The 24,613-nt window shown below is 43.9% G+C and overlaps 1 protein-coding gene across 2 annotated transcripts in view; it reads left to right on the top strand.

Moving 5' to 3' along the window:
- Positions 1-24,613, top strand: part of LOC115462781 — a 97,154-nt gene that overhangs the window by 10,404 nt on the left and 62,137 nt on the right. For both annotated transcript variants that reach the window (XM_030192777.1, XM_030192776.1), the window contains exon 3: positions 5,842-6,082. In XM_030192777.1, the coding sequence (XP_030048637.1) occupies positions 5,842-6,082 (241 nt within the window). The remainder of the gene's footprint in view (positions 1-5,841; positions 6,083-24,613) is intronic.

The raw sequence follows: 24,613 nt of genomic DNA, 5'->3' as shown, positions 1-24,613 counted from the left end.
AAGAACTATATAAAACACCTGTATTCACAACTCTTGTCGATGTTGCAAAGAGAAAAGTTGTACAAATTCTTATAGAAACACGATGGCAGATAAAGTCCTTATGACCCATCCAGTCTGCCCATCCTCTGTAACCCCTAATTCTTTCTGTTCCTAAGCGATCCCACATGCTTATCCCATGCCTCTTTAAATTCTGGAACAGTCCTTGACTCCACCACCTCCACCGGGAGACCATTCCATGCCTCCACCACCCTCTCTGTGAAATAATACTTCCTTAGGTTACTCCTAAACCTATTCCCTCTTAACTTTGTCAAATGCCCCCTCATTCCAGAGCTCTCCTTCATTTGGAAAAGGCTCTCTTCCTGTACATAAATGCCCTTGAGATATTTAAACGTTTCTATCGTGTCTCCTCTCTCCCTCCTCTCTTCCAGCGTATACATGTTGAGGTTCATAAGCCTGTCCCTATAATGTTTGCATTCAAGACGGCTTACTAATTTCGTAGCCGCCCTCTGGACCGACTCCATCCTGTTTATATCTTTCCGTAGGTGCGGTCTCCAGAACTGCACGCAGTACTCCAAATGAGGCCTCACCAGAGACTTAGACAACGGCACTATCACCTCCTTTTTCCTGCTGGTCATGCCTCTCTTTATGCACCCAAGCATCCTTCTGGCTTTGGCCGCCGCTTTTTCTACCTGTTTGAAAGCTTTAAGGTAGTCAGACACAATAACCCCCCAAGTCCCGCTCTTCCTTCGCACACTGAAGCACTACACCCCCTATACTGTACTGTTCCCTCGGAGTTTTGTGACCCAAGTGCATGACCCTGCATATTTTGGGATTAAACTTTAGTTGCTAAATATCGGTCCATTCCTCCAGCTTCGCTAGGTCCTTCCTCATGTCATTCACACCCTCCATGGTGTCCACCCTGTTGCAGAGTTTAGTATCATCCGCAAAGAGACAAACCTTACCAGACAGCCCTTCCAGAATATCGCTCACAAAGATGTTAAAAAGAGCCGGCCCTAGGACCGATCCCTGCGGTACTCCACTGATGACCTCCTTTTCTTCAGAGCAAGCTCCATTTACCACCACCCACTGTCTCCTACCATTCAACCAATTTTTTACCCAATCAGTTACTGTAGGTCCCGCACCGAGGAACCTCAATTTATTTATCAGTTACCTGTGCGGAACCGTGTCAAAGGCTTTACTGTAATCCAAGTTCAGCAAGCTGAAGAGTAGTAAATCACCGGGACCTGATGGTATTCATCCCAGAGTATTAATAGAACTAAAAAATGAACTTGCGGAGCTACTGTTAGAAATATGCAATCTGTCCCTAAAATCGAGTGTAATACCGGAAGACTGGAGGGTAGCCAATGTTACTCCGATTTTTAAGAAAGGTTCCAGAGGAGATCCGGGAAATTATAGACCGGTGAGTCTGACGTCGGTGCCGGGCAAGATGGTGGAGGCTATTATTAAGAATAAAATTGCAGAGCATATACAAAAACATGGACTGATGAGACAAAGTCAGCACGGATTTAGTGAAGGGAAGTCTTGCCTCACCAATCTAATGCATTTTTTTGAGGGGGTAAGCAAACATGTGGACAATGGGGAGCCGGTTGATATTGTATATCTGGATTTTCAGAAGGCGTTTGACAAAGTGCCGCACGAAAGACTCCTGAAGAAATTGCAGAGTCATGGAATCGGAGGTAGGGTATTATTATGGATTAAGAACTGGTTGAAAGATAGGAAGCAGAGAGTAGGATTGCGTGGCCAGTATTCTCAGTGGAGGAGGGTAGTTAGTGGGGTCCCGCAGGGGTCTGTGCTGGGCCCGTTGCTTTTTAATGTATTTATAAATGACCTAGAGATGGGAATAACTAGTGAGGTAATTAAATTCGCCGATGACACAAAATTATTCAGGGTCATCAAGTCGCAGGAGGAATGTGAACGATTACAGGAGGACCTTGCGAGACTGGGAGAATGGGCGTGCAAGTGGCAGATGAAGTTCAATGTTGACAAGTGCAAAGTGATGCATGTGGGTAAGAGGAACCCGAATTATAGCTACGTCTTGCAAGGTTCCGCGTTAGGAGTTACGGATCAAGAAAGGGATCTGGGTGTCGTCGTCGATGATACGCTGAAACCTTCTGCTCAGTGTGCTGCTGCGGCTAGGAAAGCGAATAGAATGTTGGGTGTTATTAAGAAGGGTATGGAGTCCAGGTGTGCGGATGTTATAATGCCGTTGTATCGCTCCATGGTGCGACCGCACCTGGAGTATTGTGTTCAGTACTGGTCTCCGTATCTCAAAAAAGATATAGTAGAATTGGAAAAGGTACAGCGAAGGGCGACGAAAATGATAGTGGGGATGGGACGACTTTCCTATGAAGAGAGGCTGAGAAGGCTAGGGCTTTTCAGCTTGGAGAAGAGACGGCTGAGGGGAGATATGATAGAAGTGTATAAAATAATGAGTGGAATGGATCGGGTGGATGTGAAGCGACTGTTCACGCTATCCAAAAATACTAGGACTAGAGGGCATGAGTTGAAGCTACAGTGTGGTAAATTTAAAACGAATCGGAGAAAATTTTTCTTCACCCAACGTGTAATTAGACTCTGGAATTCATTGCCGGAGAACGTGGTACGGGCGGTTAGCTTGACGGAGTTTAAAAAGGGGTTAGATAGATTCCTAAAGGACAAGTCCATAGACCGCTATTAAATGGACTGGAAAAATTCCTCATTTTTAGGTATAACTTGTCTGGAATGTTTTTACGTTTGGGGAGCGTGCCAGGTGCCCTTGACCTGGATTGGCCACTGTCGGTGACAGGATGCTGGGCTAGATGGACCTTTGGTCTTTCCCAGTATGGCACTACTTATGTACTTATGTACTTAAGTATACCACATCAAGCGTCCCTCCCATATCCAACTGTTTGGTCACCCAGTCGAAGAAGACAGTCAGATTCGTCTGACATGACCTGCCACTAGTGAAGCCGTGCTGCCTTGGGTCTTGCATTCCATGTAGTTCAAGAAATGTCACAATCCTCCTCTTTAGAAGCGTTTCCATTAGCTTACTCACCACCGAGGTCAGACTGACAGGTCTGTAATTCCCAACCTCTTCCTTACTTCCGGTCTTGTGCAAAGGAACCACATCCGCCCTTCTCCAGTCCACCTCCAGTTTCTAAGGAAGCATTGAAGAGGTTCGTCAGCGGAGCCGACAAAACTTCTCCGAGTTCCTTAAGCACCCTCAGGTGTTTCCCATCAGGCCCCATCGCTCTGTTTACTTTTAGTTTGGCAAGCTCCTCACGAACACAGTCCTCCGTAAACGGGTCTTAGTCTACCATACATCCATCCCCTTTAGCCTTTGTTTTCTGCAGCTCTTCCCCCTGGTTTTTCATTCGTACACAACAAAACCAGTGATCATACTGGACAATAAACTGCCTCCCTCCCTCCGACCCTCATGGTGCCTGAAATACACCTACCTTATTGGAATACAACATAACCTTGTATTTGTTCTCTACCGGACTTGGCAAATGCCTTTACGGTACTGTGTAAGCCACATTGAGCCTGCAAATAGGTCGGAAAATGTGGGGTACAAATGTAACAAATAAATAAAATAATCGTTAAGCAGTTCAGCTTTTTCTAATCATCTTCCACATATTTTTCTCCCTCAGCTTTGAACCTCACAGTGCTATGATGGCACTTCCTCTTGTCACTTACATACCTGAAAAAGGTCTTGCCCCCCCCCCCCCCCCAATTTTACCGTATCAGCTATCTTTTCCTCCATTTGCCGCTTCGCTTTCCTGATAGCTTTTCCAGCTTCTTTTCGCTTATTTAGGTATTCTCTCCTGTCTTCATCTTTCTGAATCGTCTTATAACGTGCAAAGGCTAGCCTCCTTTTCCTTATCTTTTCAGCTACTACACTCGAGTACTAGAGAGGCCTTCTTTTCCTCTTTCTTTTATGTAATTTTCTAACATAAAGGTTAGTCGCCTTTAATATAGCTCCTTTCAGTCTTGACCATTGCTGTTCTACATCCTTCAGCTGTTCCCATATGATTGTATGTTTCCCCACACCGTGCATTCAAAGCAACTCTGGCGAGGAATGGGTCCTGTAGTAAATGTGTGTGTGTGTGTGGGGGGGGGGGGGGGGGGTAGCTACATTGGGGCACATGTTCTGGTCCTTCCCTATAGTTCATTGCTTTTGGAGGGGCCTGCTAAGGGCAGTGGATGTAATCTGGAGCTGTACGCTTATGCATGATCCGCTGTTTCTCTATTATAGCTATACTTACACGTCTACCCCGTCTAAGGGGTTCAAGGGCTTTATACAGATGGCCATTTTCTTTGGGATCAATGACATTTTGGTGACCTGACTGTCAGAGAAGGGCCCCACTTTGGCAGGCTGGAGATCACAGATGTTACACCAGATGAGGCTGGATAGGTAACATAGAGGGGCATAATCGAACGAAAACGTCTATCTCCATGGGCGTTTATCTCCGAGAACGGGTCTGTGAAGGGGCAGACCGAACCGTATTTTCGCAAAAAATTGACGTCCATGTTTTATTCGACAATTTGTGAGCTGGGCGGTTTTGTTTTTTAGCGATAATGGAAAATGAAAGCGCCCAGCTCAAAAACGAATAAATCCAAGGCATTTGTTCGTGGGAGGGGCCAGGATTCGTAGTGCACTGGTCCCCCTCACATGCCAGGACACCAACCGGGCACCCTAGGGAGCACTTTTACAAAACCAAAAAAAAGAGCTCCCAGGTGCATAGCACCCTTCCCTTGTGTGTTGAGCCCCCCAAATCCCCCTCAAAACCCACTGCCCACAAGTCTACACCATTACTATAGCCCTAAGGGGTGAAGGGGGGCACCTACATGTGGGTACAGTGGGTTTGGGGGGGTTGGACGACTAATAAGCATTAAGCAGCACAATTGTAACAGGTAGGGGGGGGTGGGCCTGGGTCCACCTGCCTGAAGTCCACTGCACCCCCTAACAACTGCTCCAGGGACCTGAATACTGCTGCCAGGGAGGTGGGTATGACATTTGAGGGTGAAAATAAAAAGTTGTGAAACATCATTTTTTTTGTGGTGGGAGGGGGTTAGTGACCACTGGGGGAGTCAGGGGAGGTCATCCCCGACTCCCTCCAGTGGTAATCTGGTCATTTAGGGCACTTTTGGGGGCCTTATTCGTGAAAAAACAGGGTCCAGGAAAAGTGCCCTAAATTCTAGCTAAAAACGCATACTTATTTTCCATTATCGGCGAAAGGCGCCCATCTCTGTTCGGGTGATAACCACGCCCCAGTTCCGCCTTCACCACGCCTCCGACACGCCCCCGTCAACTTTGTCCGCATCCGCGACGGAGTGCAGTTGAAAACGTCCAAAATCGGCTTTCGATTATACCGCTTTATTCCTTTTTGTGAGATAAACGTCCATCTCCCGATTTAGGTCGGAACTTGGGCGTTTTTCTCGTTCGATTATAAGCTGGTAAGTTTTTCATCCTGGCACAGTTTCAACTCCACATGATATCTTAAAGTCCCAGTCAACAAAACTACTTCACATTCTAATTGTTCCTTTGTGGCAGGAAGCACCCTAAATGGGCAATACAGGTTATAGTTGCTACTCACAGGAATTAGGACAACACAGAGCCAGAGGGGGATTAGTGTAATGTAGACTAACACTTTCCCAAGTGGAGATATGTCTTCAACTAATCAAGGTTAGTGGCACTGAAACTCCTAGATAGTGAAAGTCATGTAAGGATGGAGTGTCTGGGTCCTTCATGTACATCATAATTTTTGCATAATTTTTATGTTATGTCGGGGGATGTATAGAGTTTTTCCTTTATGGTGTGTTCAATTGTTTCTGTTTTAGGGTGGTGGCATACTTGAACCAGGGAGGACGATAGAGAATCCTCAAGAAGCTCTTCCTACCACAGTGTATGTGAAATACGGAAGGCACAGTTACTCAGACTCCCGTTATAAATCTGACATGAATGAGTGGTACAATGGGATAAACAAACCAACCTTTTTCATCCGTGTGATTGGAGCAGATAGGTCCCGTCTGCAATTGGGATCAGACAGGGGAGGAGAGTTCAAAACCTGCCCCAACTATGGTAAGCTGCACGTTTATGGATCTTTCTAATAGAAAGGGTCTACTTGCATGGAGTTTTACTCATACTAAGCCATCACATAGTTCGGAGGCTTTGGATTTTCAGTTTTTAGAACTGGATTTTATAAACTTAAATACTTGCTTTAAAAAAACAGGAATAATAGGTATTTTGCTATCCCAGAGGGCTTACAAACTAAGATGGTCTCCTCTGAGGGTTTGAGTGATCTTTCACAAAGTTTATTAAAATGAAAGAGAACATTAATGAGTACTTACAGGTATTAGGTTTAAACGTTTTTATTGAACATATATTTTAAAAAAAGACTACAATTGAACAATAGAATGCTTGAGATGTTCAATATTTTACAATACTGTAACAATCCCTACCCTAATACCTCCCCCTCCCCCCCCCCCCCCCGAGTTAAAGAATTTTAGTGGTGAGTCAATTACCAAGCCAAATATTGCTCAGACATACCAAACAAAAGGAGTGCGGCCATCCCAAATATAGTCTACCCCCCTTACCCAATCCCAACCAAAGAAACGCTGTGTCGCCGTTAGCCTGGTATTTTAAGCTTTCAGTAACCAAAAGCAGAAGGAAAAACAGAAAGAGACAAAAGACATCACAAATTTAGGACCATGTACTATGGAGAGCCACATCTACAAGCTATAAGGTATTCAGTAGAAGGCTCCTCCTTCCCCGTGGTGTCACGTGTTGAATGTAGCTATCCCAAACCACCAAAAGATGTTTCATACCTCCCACCTGATTACTCCATTTCCAACAGGCCGGTGGTTCATTAGCTGTCCACGACTGTAAAATTCATTTTCATGCTGTCAGCCGCTCCTCCCGGCCGCGTAATTGTCTCTCTCACTTATCCGTGCTGTCCGCTTCCAACTCCACACTCGTCCGTGCAGTTCGCTCTCACTGCCACACAGTTCCGCTAGCAAGGCGGTGCAACACAGTTCAGCTTGCCAGTCTTTTAAACAAAGTTCTGCTAGCCAGGCTTCCCAACAACGCCCTCTTCAGCAAGGCCTCAAAACCGTTCAGCTTAGCTAGGCTTTTTTCCCCAGCACAGCTTAGCCAGGCTTTTAAAGATCCACCACCCTCACTTGTCAACACTTTACCTCTTGACAACCACCCGCCGGATCTCTCCTGACTATTACTCTTTTCTGATACTTTTGGGCTCCTCTAGAAGTCACTCTTCTTCCCCAGCCACTTCCTCTCCCACCTCCATTTCCTCTTCCACACCTTCTCCTCCTACCTGCTCCAACTCCTCCCATTCCATCCCCCCATTCTCCACCCCCTCCCTCAGGTGTTCCACCCTCTCCTCAGCTGATTCCATCTCCCAATCAGCCCCCTCTCCTTTCCTCTCCTGTGGCTCAGGTACTCGTTTGTCCTCCTCTCTCCTATTCTTCCAGGCAGTCTGAAATCTGTGTTCTCTACGCTCCTGCCTCCGCCCCTCCCGCAATGCATTCTGGGATCTGTAGTTTTTCCACTCTGGCTTTTCTCTCTTCCCCCCCTGCATTCTGGGCTCTGTGGCTTCTCTGATTCTCACAATGCTAGTAAGCATAGCTTACAGATTAGTAAAATGTCCCCTTGGAGCTCCCTCTATTAGTCCCTGCTTTATCCATGCGGAGATTTACAGGTGAGTTCAATAGAATTTTACCTAGTTAGTAGTATATCTTACTCCCTTTTATCACAACTAATTTGCATATTTTTTGACAGGTGACCATGTCCACTTCTGGTCCTGACAGCCATTCAGGATTGAGAACATGCCCAAGCTCTGCCCCTTTGATGATGTTACCGGATATGACATCACAGCCCCACCCCTTTTGCATAAACCTGACCCACCTTATTTGCATAGACCCACCCTAACCCTGCCCTTTTTTTGCAAAACTCTGTCCCAAACCCCACCCATTATAGTGATGTCATGGGAAGTGATGCCATAGCCATGCCTCTTTTCCAAGATGGCGGCCACCACAGGATACTATGTGGGGGCATAATCGAATGGGGCGCCCAAGTTTTCCTGAGGACGTCCTCCCAGGACATCCCCACGAAGGGGTGGGGAACCCGTATTATCGAAACAAGATGGGCGTCCATCTTTCGTTTCGATAATACGGTCGGGGACGCCCAAATCTCAAAATTTAGGTCGACCTTAGAGATGGTCGTCCTTAGAGATGGTCGTCCCCGATTTTCAGCGATAATGGAAATCGAGGACGCCCATCTCAGAAACTATCAAATCCAAGCCATTTGGTCGTGGGAGGAGCCAGCATTCGTAGTGCACTGGTCCCCCTCACATGCCAGGACACCAACCGGGTGCCCTAGGGAGCACTGCAGTGGACTTCGGAAAAAGCTCCCAGGTGCATAGCTCCCTTACCTTGATTGCTGAGACCCCCAACCTCCCCCCACCCCACAAAACCTTCTCCCCACAACTGTACACCACTACCATAGCCCTTAGGGATGAAGGGGGGCACCTACATGTGGGTACAGTGGGTTTGTGGTGGGTTTTTGGAGGGCTCACATTTACCACCACAAGTGCAATAGGTGGGGGGGGGGGGATGGGCCTGGGTCCGCCTTCCTGAAGTGCACTGCAGTACCCACTGAAACTGCTCCAGGGACCTGCATACTGCTGTCATGGAGCTGGGTATGATATTTGAGGCTGGCATAGAGGCTGGAAAAATATAATTTTTTTAGGGTGGGAGTGGGTTAGTGACCACTGGGGGAGTAAGGGAGGTCATCCCCGATTCCCTCCGGTTGTCATCTGGTCATTTAGGGCACGTTTTTGTGGCTTGGTCGTAAAACAAAAAAGGACCAAGTAAAGTCGTCCAAGTGTTCGTCAGGGACACCCTTCTTTTTTCCATTATTGGCCGAAGACGCCCATGCGTTAAGCACACCCCAGTCCCGTCTTCGCTATGCTTCCGACACGCCCCTGGGAACTTTGGTCATCCACGCGATGGAAAGCAGTTAAGGACGCCCAAAATCGGCTTTCAATTATGCCAATTTGGACAACCCTGTGAGAAGGACGCCCATCTTGCAATTTGTGTCGAAAATGGGCGCCCTTCTCTTTCGAAAATAAGCCTGATTATGTCACTTCCTGTTTTCACTAATGGCTGCCATCTTGGATGGAATCATGTGACAGAAGTGACATAAAAAAAAACCCTGACACCGCATGCTACAGCTAGTTTCCACTACTGGGTGCAACCTTGGAAGGGGTTACGAGACGGGTAGTGACGTCAAAACACCCCAAAACATACTCTACAGCCTTGGAGGAATGTGCGCAGCCTAACCTTTTTTTTTTTTTACAGGAAAGAAACTAGGCATTTTTAGCCTGGACTCACTGGTTTTTTTTTTCTTTCAACAGGATACCTTATGTTTATTTTCAGTTGTATCGAGTTAGGTCCATTTGCTTTTTAAGAATGATAAGAAGAACTAACATGTTGTACAAAAACCTCTTTACCGACTATGTGTAAACAGTTTGCTTTGCAACCACTCTGTACTATCCGTCTACAGCCTCCCTACAACCACTCCCTCTCCCTAGCCGTCAGCCCTCTCCTTTAGCAAAACCAGCAGCCCAACTGGCTGTAGTCAGACAGAAAATGCTTTATACAGGGGTTGTTTGTGTTACAGGTAAGCACAGGGACCTCCCTACTTTTCAAGAAACCGTAAAGACACAATGTGAGCTGGTTTTTCTTGCCTTTTAACATCACAATCCCCTAAAATCAAAAGAGAAAAAGAAACAGCAGTTGTTGTTTTTTTTAAATGCTGGTGGTTACAACATAACTGAAGGAAACTTTTTCCAGGATCAACGTGCTGTAAGGAATCTGTGTGAACTGCTTGCTTTGCAGCCATGCTGCACCGTCTGTGTAAGATCAGTCTGCACCACAACCCCTCCATTTCCCTAGCCATCAGCCCTCTTCTTTAGCAAAAGCAGAAACCCAACCGGCTGCAGTCAGACAGAAAATGCTTTATACAGGGGTTGTTTTGTGTTACAGATAAGCAAACATACAGGGGACCTGTTTGCTTTTTCAAGAAACCATAACACTTCAGTGTGAGCTGTTTTTTTTTTTTTTGCGTTTTAAGATCACGATGTACTTCTTGGTTTCATTGCCTTTGTCCTGTGCAACAAAGAACAAGAGAAAGGGAAAAGGGGATGGGATTTGATATATCACTTTTCTGTGGTTACAACCAAAATGGTTTACATATTATACACAGGTACTTTTTTCCTCCCCTCCCAGGAGCATTAGACCACTGAACACAGAGAGATGCAACATGCAGCTAATCATACACCCCCTATCCACTCCCCTGCTAGAGAATAGAGCTGTTTTGCAGCAATGTGTTAAAGCAGGATCTCTTTAATGTGCAATAATGGTGCAGCTATTCGTGTTCATTTCAGGGTTTTTAAAATCATTGTGTAATTGCTGGTGTTGACTCCTGAGGCAGCCGTTACAGCCGAAACACAGATTGTGTTGAGTCTTTGATACCGACTAATAAATTCCTGCACCACACTATTTGTTTTTGGGAGTTTTTGTCACTTTTTATCAATCGTATCTCCCTTCAGCCTCCCCTCAGCTGTCTATTTTCCGAGCTGAAGATCCCTAACCTCTTTAGCCTTTCCTCATATGGGAGGAGCTCCATCCCCTTTATCATTTTGTTCACCTTTCTTTTCACCTTTTCTAATTCTGCTATATATTTTTTTTAATGCAGCCACCAGAACTGAACACAAAACTCAAGATGAGATTGCATCATGGAGCGAGGAGTGTGGTAGCCGTGTTAGTCCACTCTTAAGGTTATCAATAGAAATCAAACAAAATAAAACATGGAAAAGAAAATAAGATGATACCTTTTTTATTGGACATAACTTAATACTTTTCTTGATTAGCTTTCGAAGGTTGCCCTTCTTCGTCAGATCGGAAATAAGCAAATGTGCTAGCTGACAGTGTATATAAGTGAAAACATTCAAGCATTACTATGACAGTCTGACAGGGTGGGAGGATGGGGGTGGGTCGGAGGTATGCATGGGGACATCAAAGCATATCATTGATATTCTAACAGGATGGGTGTGGATAGGTGAGGGGTGGGGTGATCAACAGAGACATACAGCTTTATGGTTTATAATGGGCTAGGAACCCCAACACCCAACAGAAAGGACTTAACAAGGATCTGGGGTTCCTAACCCGTTATAAACCATAAAGCTGTATGTCTCTGTTGATCACCCCACCCCTTTCTTTTCCATGTTTTATTTTGTTTGATTTCTATTGATAATCATGGAGCGATAAAGAGCTATTATAATATTCTTTATCTCATTCTCTATCCCTTTCCTCATAATTCTTAACATTCAGTTTGATTTTTTGGCCGCTGCTGAACACCATCCAGATTATGCTCAAATATGTTTGTGGAATGTAATTGTTTAAAGCTATAAATAAATAGAAATCTAAAGGAGATTATGGTGCTCATTTTTAAAGCTAAATCCCTAGGATCCCAATATAAATATTGATTGAAGCATCTCAATTAATCTTAAACAATTTGTTTCATGTAATGAAAAAGACCTCAATGGCTCTCAGGGTTCCAAATAAATGAGCCCATGGAAGAACCTCACAACCATACCACCATCATCGGTCAAAAAACCCTTACTTTATACAGAAACGGTGAAACTCAAATTTGTATATAAACTTGTGTTATCTTTCATTTCTCACTGCAAAACCACAATTGCTTAACACCATCATTCATAAAGAAATACCCAAACGATCATGAACACTTATCTTATAAAACAAATCTGATGCTTTTAAGCTCAATAGAGCTGTCCGTTTCACTGACTAAGTCTTCATCGGGAGCAGGAGTTATCACACAATATATATAAGCTAAACAGAAGAGCTAAAAAAAGCTGTAAATCAATGCAATGATTGCAGCTAAGTATTTCACCCAAAGCTGACGAAAGGAACTCTCACAAACTAGGACCCAAAACACAAACAGGTAGAGACCTCCACGTGTAGTTCAAAGTCAAGAGCAAGGTGATGCATGTGGGAAAGAGGAACCCGAACTATAGCTTCGTAATACAAGGTTCCACATGAGGAGTCACTGACCGGGAAAGGGATCTAGGCGTCATTGTTGATGATACGTTGAAACCCTCTGCTCAGTGTGCTGCAGCGGCTAAGAAAGCAAATAGAATGTTAGGCATTATTAGGAAAGAAATGGAAAACAAAAACGAGGATGTTATAATGCCTTTGTTTTGGTCCATGGTGCAACCGCATCTCGAATATTGTGTTCAATTCTCGTCGCCGCATCTCATAAAAGATATAGTGGAATTAGAAAAGGTACAGAGAAGGGCGATGAACATGATAAAGGGAATGGGACGACTTCCCTATGAGGAAAGGCTGAAGCGTCTAGGGCTCTTCAGCTTGGAAAGGAGATGGCTGAGGGGAGATATGATAGAGGTCTATAAAATAATGAGTGGAGTTGAACGGGTAGACGTGAATCATTTGTTTATTCTTTCCAAAAATACTAGGACAAGGGGGCATGTGATGAAGCTACAAAGTAGTAAATTTAATACGAGTCGGAGAAAAGTTTTCTTCATTCAACGTGTAATTAAACTCTGAAATTTGTTGCCAGAGAACGTGGTAAAGGCAGTTAGCTTAGAGGGGTTTAAAAAGGGTCTGGACAGCTTCCTAAAGGAAAAGTCAATAGACCGTTATTAAATTGACTTGGGAAAATCCACTGCTTATTTCTAGGATAAGCAGCATAAAATGTTTTGTACTTTTTTGGGAACTTGCCAGGTATTTGTGACCTGGATTGGCCACTGTTGTAAACAGGATGCTGGGCTTGATGGACCTTTGGTCTGTCCTAGTATGGCAATACTTATGTACTCATGAAATATTATCAGATGAGCAGGGTGTCAAATCTCAGCTTGTATTCCCCGTGCTGCCAACACTTGCTTGTATTGTTATTATTATTAGCATTTGTATAGTTCTACCAGACGCACGCAGCGCTGAACACTTAACACAAAGAGACAATCCCTGCTCAAAAGAGCTTACAATCTAAATAATACAGACAGACTAGACAGTTACGGGTGAGGGAAGTAATGGGTGAGAAGGAAGGAAGGGACAAGGGGAGGGCAATTGAGTAGTGGCTAGGAGCCAAAAGCAGCAGTGAAAAGGTGGGTTTTCAGCATAGATTTGAAAACAGGTAGAGATGATGCTTGTACTCCCAGAGCTCCCGACGTCCACGCATGGTAGATGGTCGTAAAGGTGGATGAGTAGCTCTGTATGTGAGAAATGATATTGCAGTGACTGAAATGACAGGGGCCTGGGGAAAGGAACAAGCGATATGGATCACCTTAAAAAGAGATAATAGAACTTCTGTCCACGTGGGTGTTGTCTACAGACCTCCGACACAATCGGAGGAACTAGATAAAGATCTGATCACAGATATTCAAAAGTTGGGAAAGAAGAGAGAGGTGCTGTTGCTGGGAGATTTCAGGCTGCCAGATGTAGATTGGAAGGTTCCATCTGCGGAATCAGAAAGAAGTAGAGAGATCGTGGATGCTTTTCAAAGTGCTCTGCTCAGACAAATGGTCATGGAACCCACAAGGGAGGGAGCGACGCTGGATCTGGTGCTCACAAATGGGGATAGTATGTCAAATGTCCGAGTGGGTGCCCACCTGGGCAGCAGTGACCATCAAACAGTTTGGTTTGATATAACAGCTGAAGTGGAGGGCGGCCATTCAAAACTCAAAGTCCTGGATTTCAAGCATGCTGACTTTAGTAAAATGGGGGAATACCTGAGGAAGGAGCTGATGGGCTGGGAGGACATACGAGAAGTGGAAGGACAGTGGTCCAGGCTGAAAGAAGCTATAAATATGGCCAAGTAAATGGAAATATGGCCAAGTAAATATGGCCAAATATGGAAAGTAAATAAAAGCAAGAGAAAAAGGAAACTGATATGGTTCTTCAAGCAAGTGGCTGAGAAAATAAAGGCTAAAGAGTTGGCGTTCCAGAAATACAGAAAAACTCAAGAAGAGGAACACGGAGAGGAATACCGGATGAAAGTGAAAGAAGCCAAGAGAGAGACACATCTGGTGAAAGCGCAAGCAGAAGAACAAATGGCTAAAAATGTAAGGAGGGGCGACAAAAGTTTCTTCAGGTATATTAGTGAAAGGAGGAAGACTAAAAAGGGAATTGTGAGACTGAAAGGTGCTGCAAACCGCTATGTAGATAATGATGAAAAAAAAGCAAAGCTAAACAGATACTTTTGTTCTGTTTTCACAGAAGAAAATCCTGGAGAAGGACCACGATTGACTGGCAAAAGTACATATGAGAATGGAGTGGATATAGCACCATTCACAGAAGAGAGTGTGTATGAACAACTTGAAAATCTAAAGGTGGACAAAGCCATGGGACCGGACGGGATCCACCCCAGGATATTGAGGGAGCTCAGAGAGGTCCTGGCAGGTCCTCTTAAAGATTTGTTTAATAAATCCTTGGAGACGGGAGAGGTTACATGGGATTGGAGAACAGCGGATGTGGTCTTTCTTCACAAGAGTGGTGATAGGGAAGAAGCTGGAAACTACAGGCCGGTAAGCCTCACTTCGGTAATTGGAAAAAAAATGGAAGCGATGCTGAAGGAAAGGATAGTGAATTTCCCGAAAGCCAATAAGTTGCAAGATCCGAGCAAACGTCGTTTTACAAAAGGGAAATTGTGCCAAACGAATCTCATTGAATTCTTTGACTAGGTGATCGGAGAATTTAATTATGGACGTGCTATAGATGTAATCTACTTAGATTTCAGCAAAGCTTTTGACACGGTTCCCCACAGGAGGCTTTGAATAAACTTGACAGGCAGAAGATAAGATCCAGCGTGGTGAACTGGATTAGGAACTGGTTGACGGACAGACGCCAGAGGGTGGTGGTAAATGGAGTTCGCTCGGATGAGGGAAAGATGAGTAGTGGAGTGCCTCAGGGATCGGTGCTGGAGCCGATTCTGTTCAATATATTTCTGAGTGACTTTGCCGAAGGGTTAGAAGGTAGTTTGCTTTTATGTGGATGATACCAAGATTTGTAGCAGAGTGGACACCCCGGAGGGAGTGGAAAACATGAAAAAGGATCTGCGTAAGCTAGAAGAATGGTCTAAGGTTTGGCAATTAAAATTCAATGCAAAGAAATGCAAAGTGATGCACTTAGGGATTAGAAATCCACGGAAGACATATGTGTTAGGCGGTGAGAGTCTGATATGTACAGACGGGGAGAAGGATCTTGGGGTGATAGTATCAGAGGATTTGAAGGCGACAAAACATTGTGACAAGGCGTTGGCCCTAGCAAGAAGATTGCTAGGCTGTATAGAGAGAGGTGTGACCATCAGAAGAAAGGAGGTGTTGATGCCCCTGTATAAGTCATTGGTGAGGCCCCACCTGGAGTATTGTGTTCAGTTTTGGAGGCCGTATCTTGTGAAGGATGTAAAAAGAATTGAAGCGGTGCAAAGAAAAGCTACGAGAATGGTATGGGATTTGCGTTACAAGACATATGAGGAGAGACTTGTTGACCTGAACATGTATACCCTGGAGGAAAGGAGAAACAGGGGTGATATGATACAGACGTTCAAATATTTGAAAGGTATTAATCCGCAAACGAACCTTTTCCGGAGATGGAAAGGCGGTAGAACTAGAGGACATGAAATGAGATTGAAGGGGGGCAGACTCAAGAAAAATGTCAGGAAGTACTTTTTCACGGAGAGAGTGGTGGCTACTTGAAATGCTCTCCCGCGGGAGGTGGTGGAGATGAAAACGGTAACAGAATTAAAAAATGTGTGGGATAAACATAAAGGAATTCTGTTCAGAAGGAATAGATCCTCAGAAGCTTAGCGGAGATTTATTTATTTATTGCATTTGTATCCCACATGTTCCTACTTATTTGCAGGCTCAATGTGGCTTACAGAGTCCTGTTATGGCATTGTCATTCCAGGATATCAGATACTATTAGTGATGTGAAAAGATTAAGTAAGGGAAAAAAGAAAAGATTTAGGCGGATAAGTATAGAAGGTGGACTTTCTTAACTGGGGTGGGTTGGCGAGGTGATTTAGTAAGGCTTTGGGTTCTCTTTGTAGGCCTTGTTGAAAAGACATGTCTTCAGAGATTTACGAAAGTTGGTTATTTCGTCAATAGTTTTCAAGGCAGTAGGTAATGCATTCCACAACTGCGTGCTCACGTAAGAGAAGGTAGCTGCATGTATCAGCTTGTATTTTAGTTCTTTACAGCTGGGGAAGTGTAGATTAAGAAATTTGCGGGATGATCTTTTGGCGTTTCTGGGAGGCAGGTCCACGAGGTTTCGCATGTAGGTTGGGGCGTCTGTGTGGACGATTTTGTGTACACTTGTGCAGATCTTGAACTCGATGGGTGGCAGAGCCGGTGGTGGGAGGCGGGGCTAGTGGTTGGGAGGCGGGGCTAGTGCTGGGCAGACTTCTACGGTCTGTGCCCTGAAAATGGCAGATACAAATCATCTAATGTGCAATGATGGTTCCATCTGTGACTCTACCACATATTTCTCTTGGGGATATAATGGTTGGAATGGGTACAGACTGAGCACATTTAAAACACATTAAAAATATTTAAAAAATATTTTTTAAAAAATATTTTTTGTATTAGGAGATTTCAATTTTGTTTAATCCAAGTTGTAGTACTAAGTAATTGTAAGACTTGGTTATTTCTTATTTGTTCTTCCATTTACATTTATATAAAAATACAAATCAAGGTCAGGTATACACATAAAGTAGCACATATGAGTTTATCTTGTTGGGCAGACTGGATGGACCTACAGGTCTTTCTCTGCCGTCATCTACTATGTTACCACGTAAGTCCCACTGATTATTTTACATTATGTTTAGGGGTTGTATCCCACTAATACCTGTTCAGTTCTAAGCGGTTTACAATCATCTTATGATTTTGAATTACAATGGGTTGCTTATGGGGTAGATTAGAGTCTGGTTAAAGTATGTGTTGCTTAACTTTTACGGTTTTGATCTTTTTTGTAAACGTGAGGTACGATTGTGAGGGTGAGAACAATACGGCGATTGTTGTCCAGAGTCTGGCTGCTTGGACCGCAAGGGTTTTATCAAATAGTGCTAGTCTCTTCTTGCCCTTGAGAGAGGGAAAGGTGAATTAGTTAGCAGCTTAAGAACATAAGAGTAGCCACACTGGATCAGACCAATGGTCCATCAAGCCCAGTGTCCTGTTTTCCAAACAGTGGCCAAGCCAGGTCACAAGTACCTGGCAGAAACCCAAATTGTGGCAACACTCCATACTACAGATCTACCTCTCCACACCAGAAATCTCAGCAGAAATCCAGGCCAAGATTTCTGCCTGCCTGTCTGACATTGCTGCCTGGATGTCTCACCACCACCTGAAGCTCAATATGTCCAAAACTGAGCTCCTTATCTTCCCACCTAAACCAACCTCTCCCCTTCCCCCACTCTCTTTTTCTGTCGACAACACCCTCATTCTTCCTGTCTCATCTGCTCGTAACCTTGGGGTCATCTTCGACTCCTCCCTCTCCTTCTCTGCACATATTTAACAGATTGCTAAAACCTGTCATTTCTTCCTCTATAATATCGCCAAAATTCGCCCTCTCCTTTCTGAGCACGCTACCAGAACCCTCATCCACACTCTCATCACCTCTCGCTTGGACTACTGCAACTTGCTTCTCACAGGTCTTCCACTCAGCCATCTCTCTCCTCTTCAATCTGTTCAAAATTCTGCTGCACGATTAATATTTCGCCAAAGTCGCTATGCCCATATCAGCCCTCTTCTGAAGTCACTTCACTGGCTCCCTATCCGTTTCCGTATACAGTTCAAGCTCCTCTTATTAACCTATAAGTGCATTCACTCTGCCGCCCCTCACTACCTCTCCACCCTCATCTCTCCCTACACTCCTTCCCAGGAACTCCGTTCACTAGGCAAATCTCTCCTAATTGCACCCTTATCCTCCATCGCTAACTCCAGACTCCGTTCCTTTTATCTTGCCGCACCTTATGCCTGGAATAGACTCCCTGAGCCATTACGTCAAGCTCCATCCGTGGCCGCCTTCAAATGTAGGCTAAAGGCCTACCTGTTTGATGCTGCTTTTAATTCCTAACTTGTCACCTGCTCGTAACCTTATCTTGTCTTCCTGTCTTCAATAGTCCCTTTTCCCTATGTGTCCTATCTGTCTGTCCTACCCTTATCCTTTATTTGTCCGGTCTGTCTGTCCTGATTTAGATTGTAAGCTCTTTTGAGCAAGGACTATCTTTTCTTCATGTTCAATTGTGAAGCGCTGCGTATGACTGGTAGCGCTATAGAAATGATTTGTATTAGTAGTAGGTTACATATTACTAACAGCAGATCAGCAATTTCATGCTTGAGTTCTTTGAGTACCCTTTGATGTATACCATCCAGTCCATGTGATTTACTATTCTTTGTCAGTTTGGCTCAGTACATCTTCCAGGTTCACCGAAATTTCTTTCAGTTCCTCCGCATCATCACCCTTGAAAACCCTTTCCGGTAAAGGCAGATCTCTTACATCTTATTCCATAAAGACAGAAGCAAAGAATTTGTTCAGTTTCTCTGCTATGACTTGACCTCCCTGAGTGCCCCTTTTGCTCCTTCTTGATCTAACGGTCCCACAGATTCTCTCGCAGGTTTTCTGCTTCTGATGTACCTGAAAAGGTTTTACTGTGAGCTTTAGCCTCTGCATCGTTTCTCTTCATATTGTGTTTTAGCCTTCTTATTAATGCTTTGCATATGACTTGCCAGTGCTTATGTTGCTTCCTATTTTCTTCATTTGGATCCTTTTTCCATTCTTTGCAAGACAGTCTTTTGGCTGTAATGGCCTCTTTGACTTCACCTTTTAACCATACTGACTGGCGTTTCTCTTCTTTCCACCTTTGCAAATACGTGGAATGCATCTGGTCTGGGCTTCCAAGATGGTATTTTTGAATAACCCCCATGCCTGATTTAGCATCCTAACCTTTGCAACTGATCCTTTTAATTTCTTTTTAACCATTTTTCTCATTTTACTATAGTCACCCTTTCAAAAATTAAATGCAACTACAGTAGATTTCCTTTGCGGGTTCATCCCAGACAGTAGCTCAAATTGATTATGTTATGATCACTGTTTTCCAGGGGACCCAACACCAACACCATTCGCATTATGCCCTGTATGCCACTAAGGACCAGATCCAAAATGGCTCCCCTTCTCGTCGGTTCCTGGACCAGTTGCTCCAAGAAGCAGTCGTTTATGGTTAATGATTTTTATTGATGATATTTCATATCCAAACAACATTTGCATGTTACAAATAAGTCATGTTGATACTAACAATTTTCAACTATAACGTCATCATCAAAATTTTTAAATCATTTTCTCCCTCTCCCCTTCTCCCCCTCTCCCCGATTCTCTATCCCCTCCCCTACCTTCTCCCCAAGTCCTCCCCCCCCCCCCCCCCCCCCGCAGTCATTTATTACATCTTGAAATTTTATCTCCTTGGCTCTCCCTGATGTAACATTTATCCAGTCAATATCGGGGTAATTGAAATCACCCATTATTATAGTGTTGCCCAATTTGCCAGCTTTCCTAATCTCTGTAAACATTTCGTCATCTGTATGTTCGTTCTGTACAGCCCTACAAAAATACTCCTTCCCTTTACATATGGAATTTCTATCTATGATGATTCCACGCTGTTATCTGTGTCATGTGGAATGTTTATTTTATTTGACTCAATTCCCTCTTTAACATATAGCACAACCCCCCCCCATTTAATCCTCTCTATCATTGCGATTCAATTTATACCCTGTTAACACAGTGTCCCACTGATTGTCCTCTTTCCACAAAGTCTCTGAGATGCCTATTATAGCTACCTCATCATTTAGTGCTATATATTCTAACTCTCCCATCTTATTTTTTAGGCTTTGATCTACAATCTGCTTAGAAGTTGAAGGGGATAATGTGCATCTTTTATCCTGCTCTCTCATTAAGCACACCTGGCTTACTTTCAGCTTTGTTGAAACCTCTCTACTGGGATTCCCTAAATGTCCTGTTTCAATAGTATCATTCAAGGATACTCCACACCGAACCATGCGCTCCTGGGCGACTGTCAGCTTTCTTCCCCATTCTAGTTTAAAAGCTGCTCTCTCTCCTTTCTAAAAGTTAGTGCCAGTAGCCTGGATCCATCCCGGTTGAGGTGAAGCCCATCCTGTCGGAATAGTCTCGCCTTTTCCCAGAATGTTGCCCAGTTCCTAACAAATCTAAATCCCTCATCCCTGCACCATCATTTCATCTATGTATTGAGACTTTGGAGCTCTGCCTGCCTTTTGGGTCTGCGCATGGAACAGGGAGCATCTCTGAAAATGCTAGCCTGGAGGATCTGGACTTTAGCCTTCTACCTTAAGTGCCTAAATTTGGCTTCCAGAACCTCCCTCCCACATTTTCCTATGTCATTGGTACCCACATGTACCAAGACAGCTGGTTCCTTCCTAGCACTATCTACAATCCTGTCTAGGTGACACGTGAGGTCCGCCACCTTTGCACTAGGCAGGCAATTCACCAGGCAATCCTCACATCGAACTACATCCACATGTAGTTTTCTAATTAAGGACTTATTATCAAAATAATTTTTATTTCCACAAGTCCCAATACTACTCCTCTCCCCACATTATATTCTTAATTCATAGTTGTCATACTTCATTCAAACAGTTATTTTCTTGCCTCAGTAGTGCTAAATTACCAAACAAAATTTTTTTTTAAATTTTTTATTTATTAAATTTTAACATTTTACAAGCATATAATCTTGCAACAGGAAAAATCGGATAAACAGAAAGAAAAATTTTTTAAAAGAAAAATATGATTTTTAAAGCAATATTTCCTCCAGTCCGATATAAGTCCACTATTGGGAGTTCAAAAATTTACAAACATTGTTGAAGTGAAAAAGTTAAGGAAATTATACAGTACAGCTTGTAGGCCAGACGAATTCTGGGCACTTAACCTTTAATATCAAACATTAACAACAGGTAGAGTCACTGCTCCATCTGTCTTCCTAGATCCCTGATGGCGAACCTATGACACGCGTGTCAGTACTGACACGCGTAGCCATTTTCGATGACACGCGGCCGTATGTGGCCGCATACAGAGAAGCAGCGGTGTTTCTTGCTGACACCCGGGCAGATCGCCGATGCGCCCCCCCCCCCCCCCCAAGGTGCAGCGCGACCTCCCCCCCCGGCGAAATCACACCCCCCCCCCCCCGGTGCATGTTTACCCGTGTGCGCTCCTATTGGCTCCCTCCGAGTCCTCCGCTCGTTCCCTCCCTGCTGCTCCCTCTGCCCCGGCTCCTGCACGGCCGTTTGACCTCACTTCCGGCCATCGGAGCAGAGAGCAGCGGAATGCCGTGGGGGACGCATCTCTGAGGGCCCTGTGATCGCCATTACCAGCAACCACATAACCACAGCAACCATCATCCAATCTACTGTTCTGGGGTGTCATGTATTTCTAATTGACCATCATTACTGAGATAGGTGAGGGGGAGGCTGGGAGAGGCGAGGGCATGTGCTATGGGTGCCGTTTCCCGCCATTAGAAATAGCGGCAGCCATCTTAATTTACATAAGGTGGTCAGTTAGGCTAGTTAACCCCTAATTGCCTGCAGGGCTAACAGGCTATCTATAATTCTATCTTCTGTCACTGCCCCCCTGATGGAGAACCCAAAAAATAAAAAACCAAGGTTAAGTAAAGGAAGTGGTAGTAGCAGTAGCCGACCCTTTCAAGAGACATGGACCGAGATGTATGGCATTATAGAAAAAAATGGCAGATCATTTTGCGTTCTATGTACTGAAACGGTAGTAAGCAGAACGTGGAATATAAATAGACATTTTGAAACTAATCATTCCCAGCTCCTGAAAAAAAGTGAGGATGAAAGGAAGGAATACATTTCCAGGCAGCTACACTTTTATAAGAGCCAATCTAAGTCCATCCTTAAATTTGTAAAAGGTTCTACAAATTTAACATCTGCAAGTTTGAGCATTGCTCACTCCATAGCTCAGCATGGAAAAGCACTCAGTGAGGGAGGATTTATTAAAGAAACTCTCCTAAGATGTGCACCAGTTCTATTTCACGATATGCAGAATAAAGATACAATTATTAAGAGAATATCTGAGTTACCAGGAAATTTGGAGTGCCTGGATCCGATTACCAGACACTTTTAGCACCCTGAAAAATATAGCAATGGCTTTACTCACAATTTTTCCCTCTACGTACTTTTGTGAAACCTTATTCTCAGCGTTAAATAATATCAAAACCAACAAAAGAAACAGATTGAAAGATGAAGTTAGTAGCGCTTGCTTGGGCTTCAATTGAAGATTTAGCCAATGAAATTCAGCAACAAAAAAGTCACTAATAGGCAGATTAGTTAAAGAATTCCCCCTCCCCCTCACTTATCTTAGTTCACGGCACCCCACACAAGTTAAATAATACCAAGACCAACAAAGAAACCGATTGACAGATGAACAAAGAAGTCACTAAGCAGGTAAGTTAAATAATTAGTTTTTGGTTTATTAAATACAGTTATATATTACAATTATACATTTTTGTTATTTAAACTATAAATATCGCGAAATTATGGTTTTTTTCTCGAAGTGACACACCACCCGAGTTATGCTCGGTTTTTTGGCGAATTTTGACACACCAAGCTCAAACGGTTGCCCATCACTTTCCTAGATGTTATAAACAACTCCAATTGGGATGGATCAAAAAAACTAAATTTCTCATTACAATATGAAATTTGACACTTGCAGGGAAATTTAAGGAAAAAAGTAGCTCCCAGGTTAATCACTTCTTGCTTCTTTTGTAAGAATTTTCTCCGGCGCAGCTGTGTTTCCCTTGATACATCCGGAAATATATTAATTTTTAGCCCCTTAAACATTTTGACTCGGTTTTTATAGAAAAGCCTCAGTATCCATTGTTTGTCTGGTAATAGGGCTACAGTTGCCACCAGTGTGTCTGAGCTTTCCAAGAGTGCGGAAACATCTAGGGGTTGAGTGTCTTGCTGCTGTAATTTCAAAGAAGGGATATAAAATACTTGTGTAAAAGGAGGCATATTTTGTTCATTTATCTGAAAAATTTGCTTTAAATACAGATTTAGCATTTCTTTCGGCGCAATACTTGACATATATGGAAAGTTTATAAAACGCAAGTTATTATTTCTGGTAAAATTTTCCATAATTTTCGCCTTCCTTCTCAAGTTAGCCAAATCTCTTAACATTACGTTTTGAGTTTCTTGAGTCTGTTTTATTTCCTTTGCTTGATTTTCCACCTGTGCCTTTAATCCTTTTACCTTATCTTGAACTTCAGCAACATCTTGCTTAAGGGTTTGTATCTGTGGTATCATAGCTTTGCCCAAATCTACAATCAAATTCCAAAGACAGTCCAGTGTGACTTCTGGGGGTTTACTTTGAAATAAATCAAGTGAAAAAGTTCGTACCTCCGATTGTTGTGAAGAAAGTCCTACCCCCGTAGGAGAGTTTCCACCTTCTACAGATATTCCGGGCTGTGTAGTTACCGCTCCTTCCTGATCTCCATTTGCCCTCGGTCTTCCTTCGTCCTTCTCCCCTTCCGGGTGTGGATTAGGAGACGCCGATAATGAAGGGGCAGGCCTACTTTGTCCTGGAGGTGGTGGGGGCGTTCGAGTGTCGGGGCTTAAGGAGACTTCCAGCTCTAGAGATCCCGGCGAGCCTTCAACCGCAGCAGGGATATTCAGCGAGCCACTCACCAGCGTACTAGTGTCCTGATGTGCCCGCTGTACAAAAGTATCAATCGGGCCGGTTCGAGCAGGGGATCCCAGGCGCTGGTGGGCAACAGCAGCTGCCTTCCCCCGCCGTTTTGGCATTTTAGAAGAATTTAGTGGCGCTTAACCAAAGAGCCAGTAAGTATATGAAGAAAATTACAGGAGCTCAAAAAATGCGTCTGACCTACACGGCGGACATTTTGAACTCCCTCTACCAAACAATATTTTTATGGCAATTCAAACCAGCACTAAATTCTTCACCGGCTTTTATCATTCTTATTTTTAATGATTTTTAAATGAACTGTCCGACATGCATGTTTCGCCTCCCGGCTGTATCAAGGACCTCCCCCTTACGCTAGTCCTGTCAAGACAGTTCCTTGAATAAAGTTGGTTGAGCTGGCGCTGGAACGGCGTAAGGGGGAGGTCCTTGATACAGCCGGGAGGCGAAACATGCATGTAGGACGGTTGAACCCCCAGTCCGAACAGAACTAAGATAAGTTCATTTTAAAATCATTAAAAATAAGAATGATAAAAGCCGGTGAAGAATTTAGTGCTGGTTTGAATTGCCATAAAAATATTGTTTGGTAATTTACTACTACTACTACTACTTAACATTTCTAGAGCGCTACTAGGGTTACGCAGCGCTGTACAGATTAACATAAATTGACATAAAGGACAGTCCCTGCTCCAAGGAGCTTACAATCTAATGGGTGAAATGTCAAGTAGGGGCAGTCTAGATTTCCTGAAAAGAGGTA

Source organism: Microcaecilia unicolor, chromosome 2 (genome assembly GCF_901765095.1).
Source record: "Microcaecilia unicolor chromosome 2, aMicUni1.1, whole genome shotgun sequence".
In the NCBI taxonomy this organism is placed as follows: Eukaryota; Metazoa; Chordata; class Amphibia; order Gymnophiona; family Siphonopidae; genus Microcaecilia; species Microcaecilia unicolor.
The sequence above is the reverse complement of the archived record's forward strand: the minus strand, read 5'-3'. Positions and strand labels throughout refer to the sequence as shown.